The 13,522-nt window shown below is 55.6% G+C and overlaps 1 protein-coding gene across 1 annotated transcript; it reads right to left on the bottom strand.

Moving 5' to 3' along the window:
• Positions 1-459: 459 nt before the first annotated feature.
• Positions 460-12,101, bottom strand: LOC123346664 (serine/threonine-protein phosphatase 1 regulatory subunit 10-like). The gene is made up of 16 exons (XM_044984138.1): positions 11,937-12,101; positions 9,192-9,282; positions 8,228-8,272; positions 7,967-8,023; positions 6,441-6,540; positions 5,866-5,975; positions 5,513-5,613; positions 5,119-5,266; positions 4,595-4,750; positions 4,076-4,322; positions 3,525-3,600; positions 2,986-3,183; positions 2,389-2,500; positions 1,870-1,971; positions 1,438-1,530; positions 460-914 (listed from the first exon to the last, which is right to left on the bottom strand). Exons 1-16 carry the CDS (start codon positions 12,099-12,101, stop codon positions 508-510), a joined length of 2,208 nt encoding a protein of 735 aa, XP_044840073.1. The 3' UTR covers positions 460-507.
• Positions 12,102-13,522: the final 1,421 nt, after the last annotated feature.

The following is a 13,522-nucleotide window of genomic DNA, read 5'->3' as shown; positions in this document are numbered from 1 at the left end:
GGTTGCTTGTGATTGGACCATATGGGTCAGAAATGTAAATTACTTTCACCCCTGCCCAAACCCCAGGGCTCCCAGCCGCCTCTGCAACTGGTAGCTCCGAGGGTGATTTAAAGGGCCCAGCTCCTAGCTTTAGCTGAATCACTAAGCCCTTTAAATCCTGATTTAAAAGCCCTGGGATTTAAAGGCCCCACCTCTTTTGATAGAGGCCACGCCTCTTCTGGTTGAGGCCCCTCCCCCTCCGCAGGACTCTGGCGTACCCGCAAGTCCTTTAAGTTACTTTCACCCCTGGGGGGAGCCAAGCAGTGTGGCCAGCTGCTCCTCAGGGTCAAGTCTCCCCAGGCAAAATGTCTTCAGATTAGGTCTGCAGCAAGCGAACCTGTGGACAGATCACAGCCCGGAGCCGGGTAGGGCAGCCATGCAACACCCCCTTTTACACCTTTGCTAATTCCACAGAGATGTACACAGTGGTAACAACCCACAGGCGGCAGCTCTAGTGCTTACAAAAAGTCACTGGGGGGGTGCAAAGTCATGTCTCATCAGCGCCACCATCATGTTAAAATACAGGAGGGAGTTGAGTTGTGGGGGGAATTCCCCCCGCAGTGGTTCCTCAGTAGCAGCAGCCATCAGGGGGGGTTGCTTCTTCTTCTTCTTCTTCCTCTTCCGGGCATTACAAGGCCTCACAGAAGCCATAAGTGGTGGATGCAGCCCAAGTCTGACAGCGGGCACCCCAGAGTCCATGAAGCGGGGGCGGCTGTGTTGGGCGGTTTCACAGGGCGTCGGCAGACTGGGGGGAGGACCCTGGGCGCTGCAAAGGGGCGGCCCATTCACTCCGGGATGGTAGAAGGCACAGTTGTTCTCGTACCTGCAGCTGCCTTTCAACTTGAAGTGGCGACACACAGGGCGGTGCGACATGTCTGCGTGAGAGAAAACGGGGTGCAGGTCAGCCATGGCGGCAGGGCACGGCCAGAGGGTGGTGGCAGAGCAGGGCGGGGGAAAAGACTACAGCTCCCAGGATGCAATGCTGCAGCTGAAACTGTCTCCCTTGTTCTCACAGGCCTATAGGGGGCTCTCTGTCACTCTCGGCCCCGCCCCCAAAGGAACAGGGCCTGTAGGATCGAATGGGTGCAATGCATGCTGGGTCTCCCCCATCAGCCCTTGCCACCTGCTGGATAAAAATGGGGGAGGGGAGACTCACAGGCCCCTTCCACAAAGGGGCAAGGCCATTCCAAAGCCATGGCCCTCTGATCCCCCTAGAGGGTAAGCCAAGCCCCCTGCAATTACCTCTTCCATGGCCTCCACCATGATCCTGGAAGCGGGGCTCCCCACCTCGCCCTCGGTGGAAAGGGCCTGGTCCGGGCACTGGGCCGGGGCCACCCCCTTGCATACCCCCATGGAGGTTTCCTCGCATTTCACTGTCAGGGGGATCCCAGAACTTGCCTTGCTGGGGAGGGCGAGGGCCCATCATCCTGGGCCCACCAAGCATGCTGGTACCTGGGAGCATGTTAGGACCCCCAGGGCCACCATGGGGACCTAGGAACAGGGAAGAGAGGCACAAAGCTTAGAGACCCCCCTGTCTGAGTACCAAGGGCAAAAAGACACCTGCTGCCAAACCCCTACTCTACTCCATGCCACACAGCACCTCTTACTGAGCCCCGCATTAGCACCGCACTGGGGCATTGGTGCCAGCACTGACTGCCAGGGCAGTGTCCCCTACTGAGCCTCTACCCTGCTCCTTGCAGCACAACCCCCCTTAGCACCACACTGGGGTCAGCAGGCCCTACTGACTCTGGCACACCCCAGCTGAAGGTTGACAGTCCCGTCCCCCCCGCGTTTCCTCCCTCCCACAGAAGATAGTAGCTCCCTGCTTACCAGGCATGGGTCCTGGTCCCCCGGGAGGGAAATGCTGCACGTTCTTTGGTCCAGGTGGGAATCCATTGGCGAGAGGCCCTTGGCCCAGCAGCCCGTGGGGCACTGGAAGACGAGAGCAGAGGGGTCAAATACAGCCAATGGGGTTACACTTCCCATCCCTTCACAGCAACCTCCCATTCTAACCCAGGACATGTTTACATGGCCACCTCTCCCGGAACCCCCAGAGCAGGAAATCACACAGACATGCACTCGCACACCCATGATGTCATCAGGATGCTGGGTGCACCAGCTCTCCCCTGGCCCCAGCCACTCGAACGAGCAAGGTCACATCCTTCGGATTACCCACCTGCCAGAGCCCCTAGAACTGTAGGAACTGATGGGTTATAAGTCCCAGGCGCCCCATCGAGACAGACAGAAGGCAAAGAAACAGAAGCCAGAAGGCGACCGGCAGGACAGGATTTCCTCCTAGCAGCGGGAGGTGAGAACAGGGTCAGTGCCCCCTCCCTACAGGTCTCTTACCTCCTGAGGGCCCCGGGGGCTGTGTCTGGAGGTTGCCAAGCAAGTGTTTGATGTTGTCCGAGTAATCCGGCTGTTTCATTAGCTCCTCCGTCTTGTGGCTGTTGGGCCCGCCCTGTGCAGGGAAGGGAGACAGGAGGGGCAGGGTTAGACAGAGAGTCCCTCCTCCCCCCCGCCCCACACCACCCTCTGAGCTCTCTCTGACCTTTAACTCCAGGGCACTGTGCTAGTCCATTAACCCCTCTAGCTGGGGCCAGGGGCTGGCTTGACCCAACTGCTTTGGGAGAAGGGAGTGATAGGAAAGAGTCCCACCGCCCCACGCATCCCCCGACCCCAACGATTGTTCAGCTGGTGCATTGCCCGAGTTTCCCCTTCCCCCTAAGTGATGGACCTTCACCCAAGCTGGAGGCAGGGAGACCAGGCCAATGGTCCGCTCCAGCAGTGGTGAAGTAGCAGGGGGAAGCACTGGTCCGCTCTGGGGGAAGATGGGCCAGGGAGGCCCCACCCATAGAGCAGCGCAGAGTTTACCCTTTTGGTGCCAGACCCTCCCACTATGGGGAGCCTATAGGGTCAGTCAGGCTACGCAGCAGCTCCAATTACCGTGATGGAGGGGCGGATCTCCTGCACGTTCATGGAGGAGCTGGGGTTGGGGTCCAGAGGGCTCTTGGGGAACATGGGGCCTGGCATCAGGTTGGCCAGCACTGGAGGCAGCTTGGAGGCCCGGGATCCGCCAAGAGACTGTGAGGCGGCGGCTGAGTCAAGTCCATCCTGGTAGGCGGCCTCGTCCATGGTGCATTCCTGAGAGAGGGGACAGAGGAGACACTGGAGTCAGGATGGGCTGAGGGTGGGGAGGACGCCCCAGCCTCAGGGGCTGGGGGTCATGGCTGGGCGCTCGGGTTCCTGGGCCTTTGCCCTTCCCTAGCCCATCCCCGTTTATACAGGGAAGACAGAGACACAGAGTGAGGAAGGGCCCCCAGGGAGCAGGGAAATGAACCCCCTGCTCTAACCCCTAGACCCCTTCCACAGTGAGGAGCGAACCCAGGAGTCCTGACTACCAATCCCCCTGCTCTACCCCACAGGCCCCCTCCTTCTGGCCCCCAAAGCAGGGCAGAGAACCCGGGGCCCTGGGCCAGACGTACCTCGTCGAGTGGGATGAGTTTGGGCGGCAGGGGTTCGTATGACTCCGGGTCGGGTTCGTGGAGACTGTCTGGAACACTGTGGAGAGGAGAAATTCTGGTCAGATCTCAGCACCAAGAGATCTGGTGGTCATAGCCCCCCACTGTGGGGCTCTCGGCACAGCCTGATGCCCCCCCACCCCCATGCTACCAGCACAGCCTCACAGGCCAGGTCCACCCACCCGCCATAGGAAGCAAAGACAGCAGGGTCAGAGCTGGATCCTGGTGCCCAGCAACCTACAGAGGCCCCTGGTGGGTTCATCTGCTGGGACGTCTGGAGCTGAAATCAGGGTCTGTGGTCCCTGAGTCAAACCACCAAGTCGACAGGCTAAGAGGCAGCAGCCGGCTCATATGCCGCTAGAGAGGGACAGAGACACGCTGGATTCAGGTGGGTGGCCCTAAATTTGACATATTGGCCGTTAAAGAGCCTACATTGTGCAACTGGGAAATGGTGCCTCGGCCTCACCTCCAGTATCCTTCCAACTCCTCGCCCTGCCCGTCAGGGCCACACCCACCTCTCCTTAGAGAGGAAGATCTCCTGCAGGATGCCCTTCTCCCTTTCGGCCTGGGTGAACTTCTCGCGGCTGCCGCTGCCCGGCTGCACCAAGGGGCTAGGCAGGTCGATGAGCTTGGGGTAAACCCAGGGCACCTTCTTCCCCATGGCGTTGTGGCTGAGCCGGCGCGCCGTCTTGAAGGCGTGCTGGTCCTTCAGCATCTCCCGCTTGGCTGCCTCGCCAAAGTCCTTGATCTTGTTCACATTGACTGCCAGGGGAGGAGAAGAAACGGGGAGAGGTTTAGTCAGGGGACAGAAAGGCCTCTGCTGATGGGAAGGGTGACACTCTCCCTCCCCCCACTCCACAACAGGAGTTCAAAGGCCTTGTATCCCTTTGCCCACCTGCAGAAGCCAGGTAGTCCCCTGGTGCTGGCGCAGAGCTGGCACCACCTAGAGGGAAAGGCCTCCCATGTCCCATAACCCAACTGCTGGATGGGAGCTAGTGCCCCCTAGAGGGAAAGGCCCATGCCCCACTACTCACCTAGCTCAGTCTCATCCAGCTCGAAGTAGAAGTACTCCCGCAGCTTGCTCTCCTCAGGCCAAGTCACTGTCTTCTTCTTCTTGCCCTTCTTGGTAAGCCGCGTGGAGTCAGCGGCGCTCTCGGAGGGCTTGGCATCCGAGTTCTGCTCAGACGAGGCTGCGGGGATGGGACACAGAGCAGTTCAGTGATCAGACACAAACAATCACACACCCCCACGGAGCCTGGATCTAACAACCGGTGCCAATGCCTCCTGAGCCCAACCCAGGACCCCCAGGTGAAGACAGCCCTGCCAGCCCCACAGTTACGCTAACACAGGGGCTGCCCCCCCGCCAAGGCAGCTGTATCCCAGCTAGCATGGCCCACCCGGCCACATGCATTATGGGTTTTATGGCCTCCTGGGTGGCAACATCAGGTCTGATCCAACACCAGTTCTAGGAGATTGGTATATCTCCAATTATTACCTATTACCCGCCCAGGGTTAGCACAACAGAACCCATCGGCTCCAACGCCTTCCCCATCCTTACCGGTCTCCATCAGCTCTGGGACCTCTACTGCCAGCACAGGAGTGCCGGGCTGATCCACCTCCACGGGCTTGGATGCAGTACCAGGTTCTGGAGAGGATGGTTTAACAGCGCTCACTTCTGGGACTGGCTTCCCTTCAAACAGGCTCGCCTGGGACACAGAGAAGTGTGGGATCAGTGTAATGGAAAGTGAACCAGTGACTCTCAGTCCCTGCACCAGACCCCACTCCCCTCTCATTGCTGAAGTCAGAACCCAGGGGTCCTGCCTCCCAGCCCCCTGCTCTAACCCACCAGATCCCCCCCACTCCCCAAGCTGGGGACAGAACCAAGGGGTCCTGCCTCTCAGCCCTCCCTGCCCTATTCTAACCCACCAGCCCCCACCCAGAGGTGTTTGTACCTTGACTGCAGTAGGAGACAAGACTTTCTTTTTCTTTTTGATCTTGATCCCCGGGAAGGGGGCAGAGTTCTGGGCATCCAGGAAGCCCAAGCCCTCCATTGCTGCAGAGAGGGGGGGAAACGAAAGTGGTTATACAAACTGAAGCTCCACGCACTTGCAACTTCATGTGTTATCCCGCTCCTCCCCCATGCTACGCCCCAGTCACCTCCCAGAACCAGGGATAGAACCCAGGAGTCCTGACTCTCAGCCCCACCCCTGCAACTCCGTTACTCTCACCAACTAGATCCCACTCCCTGCCCAGTGCTGAGGACTGAACCCAGGCATCCTGACTACCGGGACCTCAATGTACTCACGTTGCGCAGGGATGATCTTAACTTTGATTTCCTTGGTGCTGTTGGGGGTGGTGTTCAGAGGCTTGCATTTCTTCTCTACTGGTGGGTTGTCTCCAGAGGAGGCGGACGTGCTGTGAGAGGGAAAAGCAGACATGGTACTGAGATGCTGAGGTCATGGCCCAGGAAAGGGATCAGACACTGCCCTGAGCAAGGAGCAGGCAAGCCCAGATCACGTGATGATCTAGCATGCAGAGCACAGGAAGCACACACAACCCTAGAGCTGCTTTGCAGGGGGCTGAAGGGGCAAGCAGGGGTGGCTTGGGGAAGGTTACCAATGCTGGGCCTGTACCACACACAGGGCCTCGGGCAAATCCCCTCAGCACTCAGTCCAGCCTCCCAGCCCGCACCGCTCTAACCACTAGACCCCACTCCCCTCCCAAGAGCCAGGGATAGAACCCAGGAGTCCTGCCTCCCAGTTCCACACAGAGTGATTCTCAGGAATGAGGGACAGAGTGTAAAGGTGAGGAAGACAGAGGAAGCCACAGGTGCAAGGTCGGGACGCTTTCCCCAGAGCAGGGCAGGATGCTCAGACCAACCTCTGTCTCTTCATCGGCATCAGGTTGTATTTTTCAGACACCACTACAACGTTGGGGTTCTTCTTTAGAGGAACCAGTGAGGGAGTCTCCAATTCCAACCCTACAGCAAAGCAGAGCTCAGGTTAGCAGAATACAGCAAGGGGATAAGCCCAACACATTTCCATAGTACCTCATCGGCAAGAATCCCGAAGGATTTTTATGTTGGGATTGGTCACCCAGTGGAGAAATGCAGCCACCAATTGGCCATGTGTTCTGTCCAGGTGGCAAGCCTCATGGGAAATAACTCATAGATTATCAGGGTTGGAAGGGACCTCAGGAAATCATCTAGTCCAACCCCCTGCTCAAAGCAGGACCAATCCCCAGACAGATTTTTGCCCCAGATCCCTAAATGGCCCCCTCAAGGATTGAACTCACAACGCTGGGTTTAGCAGGCCAATGCTCAAACCACTGAGCTCTCTCTCCCCGCAAGGTAACCCTTGTAAGCAAAAATGTTTTAAAAAAACAGAAGAGGTGGGGCCTAGTTAAATAGCCCACCCTCCTTGCTAAATTGGTAGTGGAACAAGGCTTGTGCCCATAAAAAGGAACAGTTCAGCAAAAAAACCCAAAACCCACACACAGAATTGGGTCCAGGCAAAAAGTCAGGCAGCCATAATAAAAAAAAATGGTTCAGCAAAAAGAAATAAACAAAATCGGGCCCAGGTAAGCAATCAAGCAACAAATAAAAAAAAATATGGCAAAAATAAAAAAAAGCAGCAGTTACAGGCATGGGACATTTACATCCCTAAAACAATAATGAAAATGGTAACATCTAAGTTAATTAAAATATTGTTCTAAAAAATAAGCACTTTAAAAAAAAAGTTAAAAATTAACTCTGCAAAGGCTAAAAAAATTTAGCAATTAAAATTTATAAAAATATTTTAAAAAAAATCTTGGTTTCTTTGCAGCAATTCTATCAACAAAAAAAAACCAAAACAAAACACCACTTATGGGGTCTCTCTCCTGTGTGGATGCCCTGATGTTTAACAAGATCGGACCTCCACATGAAAAACTTTTCCCACAGACGAAACACTTATGGGGTCTCTTGTGTGTGGAATCTCTGATGTGTAATTAGTTCTGACTTCCAAATGAAATGTTTCCCGCACTCGAGGCACTGAGAGGGTTTCTCTTCTGTGTGGCATCTCCCGTGGTTATCAAGGTCTAAGCTGTTATTGAAGCTTTCCCCATGGTTCAAGCATTGGGAGGATTTCTCTCCAGTATGGATTGTCTGATGTGTTACAAGCTGTGAGCTCAGAATGAATCTTTTCCCACATGCAGGCAGCGCCAGGGTGTCTCTTCCTTGTCTGCTGAGCTCTGGGATCCTGGTCTCCTCTCCCACCATTAATAGATTCAATCCACTTTCTGCCCTGGGTGGTTTCCCAGCAGCCTCTTTGACCTGTGCCAATTTCCCCAGGCTTCTCCCTCTTCCAAGCAGTGGGAAAAATTCCATGCAGCACTTCCCATAAAGGTCTCCTGTGATTCCACTTTACCAGGAACTTCTGCATTATGATTCTCCTCTTCATTCTCACTCACTCTCTCATGATGTGCTGGGAGAGAGACAATCCAGACAGGAGTAATTGTGCTGGGGAGAAAGAGGAATAGCACAGAGGGAAAACCCAACACAAAGACTGAGCAATTGGATTCTGCCTCCATTTCTCACCCAAAACACACTCACAGGGAAGGAAACCTGGAAAGGAAACTCCTGCAACTTTTTCCTTCATTCCCCAGATGGTTTCTGTGTCAGTCCTCACCTGTGTGGGTGCCTCTCAGGATCTCTCTTTCCTCGCAGGCCTGGAGATCGGGCACCCACGGCTCTTCCCCTCGTTCCAGCCGTGCGATCAGCTCAGGTTTGGGAATGGGAAATCCTACGCAGGAGTGAAATCAGACCAGATCAGGGTGTTACGGGGTGCTCCATACACTGAAAATATGCTTAATCAATATGAATATGACACAATTGGAACATTCTTTATGCAAAAGGTCCCATTTAAGGTATCATTAGAAAAGCTGTAAGCTACTGAATATGGTTTTCCTCTTTGCATGTATGTATCATTCTTAGATTTAAAATTAGGTGAGGAGACCCCTGTTTATCACCCAAGAGGTCTGCTGCAACTAACAGATACTGAACAGGGAAAAGGTTTGGGCCCAGATTAGAAAGAAGTCTAGTCTGTGAAAGAAGCTTATGTGAAGGTAAGAAACTATTATTTGTAACCAGTTTCTTAGTGTATTAAGCTTAGCCTTGTGTGTTTGTTTTATTTTGCTTAGTGACTTTCTTTGTTCTGTCTGTTATTACTTAAAACCACCACTTTTTATACTTAATACATTTTGCTTATTAATAAACCCAGTGCAAGTGTTACTGGTGGGGAGAGAGCAAACAGTTTGTGCATCTCTCTCGTAGTGATGAAGAGGGCGAACACTTAGGAAGTTCCCCTGTATAATGTGTATACAGAGTAAGACGGATTTATCTGGGGTTTAGATCCTATTGGGGATGGGTATCTCAGTGCTGGAGACAGGTATCTTGCTGTGCTGTTTTCAGTTAAGATGTGCAGCTTGGGGGCATGGGCCGGACCCTGAATCTTTGCTGCAGCAGGTTAGCGTGTCTGGTTCAACAAGAGAGGGTACTGGGGGCCCAAGCTGGCAGGGAAAACAGGCTCAGTGACTATTTCAGCACATCAGGTTACAATCCCAAGGGGGTCTCTGTGACTGAACTCTTCGCACAGGGCGCATGGAGCACTGGGGGAGTGTCTGTCACAAAGGGCGCTGTGTGAACGGAACCTGTCCCCGTGCTGTGCTGGTGGGAATATGGAAACTAAGAGGACAGGAACATGGTCACTGAGCCACTTTGGGGGAGGCAGGCGTCTGGGGAGGTGACGGGAATTTTTATACTCTCACTAGGAGTTCCCAGGATCTGTGCTCTCTGGGGGACTGGCTGACGCACACCCAGCTCTGGCGTTAAACCTCTGCCTATTTCTAAACCTGCAGAGCCCAGAGCCCTCCCCATGGCTGGAGCTATTTCCAGGAAGGGAGGTGAACAGGGATTCTGTATGTGACTAGGAATCAACACAGACAGGACAATGAACAAATTCTGTCCCTTTGAAACCTGGAGGGATGAGGATTTGCTAGCATGTCCATTAGCTTTTGACACCTGTATCCCACTCGAGAAGGCATGGAGATGCAAGTCTCTCTCACGGCAGCTGTGCATTATGGAACCCATTCACCTCTGATCTAACCAACCAGGGAAGAACCTGACCAGAGTCCGACACGCAGACCCCACGGCTTCTAGTATCTTAGGGGATGGGAATCCCTTACCGAGCGAGGTCACCGTCTCATAATTCTCCTGCATGACGTCCCTGTAGAGGGCTCTCTGAGCGGGGTCCAGCAGAGCCCCCTGCTCCTGGGTGAAATACACAGCCACCTCCTCGAAGGTCACCGGCATCTGAAACAACAAGAGTCCCCCACTCAGCACCTGCTGCCCCAGCCACAAACCCGCTAGTCACAGGGAAAGGAAATAAAAACTCGAAGCTCTGGGAGGGCCAGAGTAGCAAAATCTGACCCCTACTGTTCAGAGCAGCCAGGAGGCTTCAGGGGGTGGGAGAAGATGAGAGCTCCTTGTCCCCCCAGCACACGGAGCAGGGCAGGGTTGTCTCATTTCCCACACGCCTGCCAGCCACAGGCTGATCCGGGAAGCAGAGCTCTGAGCCGGGGACAGGAATCCTAACAGCTTCCCTTTGTATTTCACAGCAGCCTTTGGCCAGTGGGGTCAGGCTCCAGCCCTGTGCAGGGAGGGTTTGTCCTGTTTTTGAAATGGGCTGTCACAGGGTCCACACAGGTTTCCACCCTCTGGTGCCTGCACTCTGTGTTTGGCCTGGTGTAATGAAGAGTCCCCCGCGCCTTCTTTTGCTGGTTCACCCAAGTGTCTTTATTTACAGTGCTCGGGCAGTTCCCAGATCCCCCGACAGATAGTGACCCCCAGGCCCTCCTGGCCTTTGAGGCATCCTTGCTTGGTAAGGAGACAGCGAAAGTGCCCTCCTGTCTCCTCCCAGTCGAGCCTCCTGACTGAGCTTTGCCCAGGGCTTTTATAGCCCTCCTGGTGCCTCAGCCCCACTGTCAGCCCTCAGCTCAGCATGTCCCTCAGAGCCAGCCCTCCATTAGGGCTTGAAGCTGGGCTCCCTGCTGAATACCTGCGACTCTGCTCCTGGTCTCCTGGCCAGAAAGCAGGCCACAGCCAGCATTTTGGCAGGGCTCTAAAAGGGTTTACCCCACCCCTGCCTCACCCCTCCCCCTTTTAAGGAGCTGCCAGGCTCACCCTGTCCCTGCCCCTCCTCAGGCGGACAACTCCGCCCCTCAGTGGGAGTGCCAGTAACCCCCGCGGGCCCTCCTCGGGGTGTCCAGGCCCTCCTCCGCATCCACGGTAGGGACAGGCCTCCCTTGTATGCCCCCTGGCGCGGCAGAGACCACAGACCTGGTCTGGCGGCGCCTGCTGGCCCGGGTACCCCCCCACCCTCTGGTTTCAGTTCCCCGGCCCCCTGGTCTTTATCTCCCTCGGGCCCCTGAGAGCCACACTCCTGCCCGGAGGGTCCTTTGGTGCCACCTTGAGGTGCTCGGCTTCTTTTCTAGGAGTTTTCTTTCCCTTCTCCCCCCCCTTCCCCAAGCACCACAGGAGGGGGGGGTCCTTGCACTTGTTGGGGTTCAACCCTCTCTTCACCTCCCCTCTGCTCCCTCTATTGGGTGCCCCCTGCCTCCCTCCCCCAGTCCACCCACAAAAGTCCGCCAGCCCATGCTCCATTTGTGAACATTCCTGTTTCTTATGGCCCAGGTGTCCGCACTGCCAACAAGTCAGTTCTCGACTGCGGGTGGGCCCTGGGTCTGACCCCTTCTTGGGAGCAGTGTCCGGCAGGCTTCTTCCTGGTCCTGCCCCCTTACTGGGCTTCACCACCCGCCTGGGCCCCTCTGCTTCTAAATATTCTTCTGTTACTGGACAGCATCCGCCACCTGGGCCAGCTGATGTCTTCCAACCTGCACCAGGTCTGGGACCCCCAGGAGGAATTGTTCCAAGATTATTTGATCCATTACCTCCTCCCTGATTTGGGCTGTGGGCCTCAGCGAGCGGGTGGCCCAATCGGTCAATCTCTGGGCAAATGCCCTGGGCCGCAGGCCCTCCGTCTAGCGGGGCTCCCGGAACCACTGGCGATATCTCTCAGTTGAGAGTCCTACCCGATCCAGCATTGTGGCCTTTACCGCATCGTAGTCGCTAGCCTGGGTTTCGCCCAAGGCCATGAATGTAGCTTGGGCCTCTCCCCCCAGGTACGGCGCTAGCCACAGGGCCCAGGTTTCCCATTCCCAACCGGCCGCCGTAGCCACCCGTTCGAATGTCCCCAGGAAGGCATCGGGGTCATCCGTGGGGCCCATCTTGCAAAGCCCCTACCCTGGCGGCCTGGATCCATCCCCGGGTGCTGGACTCACCACCCTCTGTAGCATCTGCTGCTGGGCTGCCGACTGCTCCCTGATGAACTCCTGAAGGGCCCGTTGTTGGTCCGCCTGCCACGTCATCAGCGCCTGTCTGTCCGCCTGCTGGGCCTGCTGCATCTCCCGCACGGTGTGCACCAGCCACTTCAAGGTCTCTCCCATGGCAGCCACAAATAGCCGTGACTAGGAAGATCCCAGACATGTCCCCAGTGTCACAGGGTCCACGCAGGTTTCCACCCTCTGGTGCCCGCACCCTGTGTTTGGCCTGGTGTAATGAAGAGTCCTCCACGCCTTCTTTTGCTGGTTCACCCAAGTATCTTTATTTACAGTGCTCGGGCAGTTCCCAGATCCCCTGACAGATAATGACCCCCAGATCCCCCTGGCCTTTGAGGCGTCCTTACTTGGTAAGGAGACAGCGAAACTGCCCTCCTGTTGCCTCTCAGGCTAACCTCCTGATTGAGGTTTGCCCAGGGCATTAATAGCCCTCCTGGTACCTCAGCCCAGCTGTCAGCACTCAGCTCAGCATGTTCCTCTGAGTCAGCCCTCATTAGGGCTTGAAGCTGGGCTCCCTGCTGAATACCTGCGACTCTGCCCCTGGTCTCCTGGCCAGAAAGCAGGCCACAGCCAGCATTTTGGCAGAGTTCAAAAGGGGTTTACCCCTGCCCTGCCACACGGGTGAATGTCCCTCTCCCCCACTGCCAATGGTCCTACTCAGAAAATCAGCAGGTTTATCACACCCTGTCTCCTCCCTGCTTCTCTCTCCCCCTTCCCAGCAGCTCCCTGAAAATCCCTAACCTGAGCTGGATCCATCACAGTCATTTCCCTTCCCTTTCTCCTGGCAGACGGGACGATCTGGAGTGAAATGTGGACGTGATTCCTCAGCCTGTTGGGGCAAGAGGGGTGATGGGGGAGGTTACAGAAGGGACTTCAGTCCATATCACACCCCGATTCCCCCCAGGCTCTTCAGACCCTCCCAGTAACAGCATCTCTGAGCCAAATGCTAGAAAAAGAGCAGAATCAAAGGGGTCACTTTGGGGGATTGCCACCCATTGCAGTGTAAACTCCTCTCCCTTAGCAACAGCCGGAGCCTCTGGTGGCAACACCTGAAGAATGAACTGCCCTGGACTCTCCTGGCAACCTCCAGGGCCAGGCAGGCAGAGGCTGATCCCACTGGCCCATCCATACTCCCCGCCTGCCAAAACCAGCAGTGACTCTGGTGTGGCTGTGGTGTGGCTGTGGAGGTGATGCAGAGGCAGCCAGATGTCTGCAACCCAAATAAAAGTCAATAAGATCTTCGGATGGAGCCAATGGGGTACTCTGAAGAAGTCTCGAAGGGTAGAGAGATGGCTGCTGGCCAGCAGAGGTTTGGGGAATAGGCAATTTCTCTTTTGCCTCTCTTAATTGTATTTTAAGTTTCTCTTGAGAGTCCTTAAGACTCCTCATTTGAGATTCACGGCGCTGTTTTTCCTTACCAATCAAAATATGCCTTAAACTGGCCTTGCCCAACCTTATTGGCCAGAAGTGCGCCTCTGAGGTGCACAATCTTGTCAAGGCCAAAACTTCCCCCTGAGGGAAACTGTAAT

This window comes from Mauremys mutica, chromosome 12 (genome assembly GCF_020497125.1).
Source record: "Mauremys mutica isolate MM-2020 ecotype Southern chromosome 12, ASM2049712v1, whole genome shotgun sequence".
Classification (NCBI taxonomy): Eukaryota; Metazoa; Chordata; order Testudines; family Geoemydidae; genus Mauremys; species Mauremys mutica.
The sequence above is the reverse complement of the archived record's forward strand: the minus strand, read 5'-3'. Positions and strand labels throughout refer to the sequence as shown.

What these genes read in the sequence shown, in the direction of transcription:
- LOC123346664 (XM_044984138.1), bottom strand. Translation starts at nt 12,101, where the DNA reads ATGGGAGAGACCTTGAAGTGGCTGGTGCACACCGTGCGGGAGATGCAG. An exon ending in CCCAGTGCTCCATGCGCCCT is followed by an intron (nt 8,273 to 9,191) that starts GTGCGAAGAGTT and finishes GGGTGCCCGATC; the next exon opens with TCCAGGCCTGCGAGGAAAGA. An exon ending in TCATAATGCAGAAGTTCCTG is followed by an intron (nt 6,541 to 7,966) that starts GTAAAGTGGAAT and finishes GCTTTGCTGTAG; the next exon opens with GGTTGGAATTGGAGACTCCC.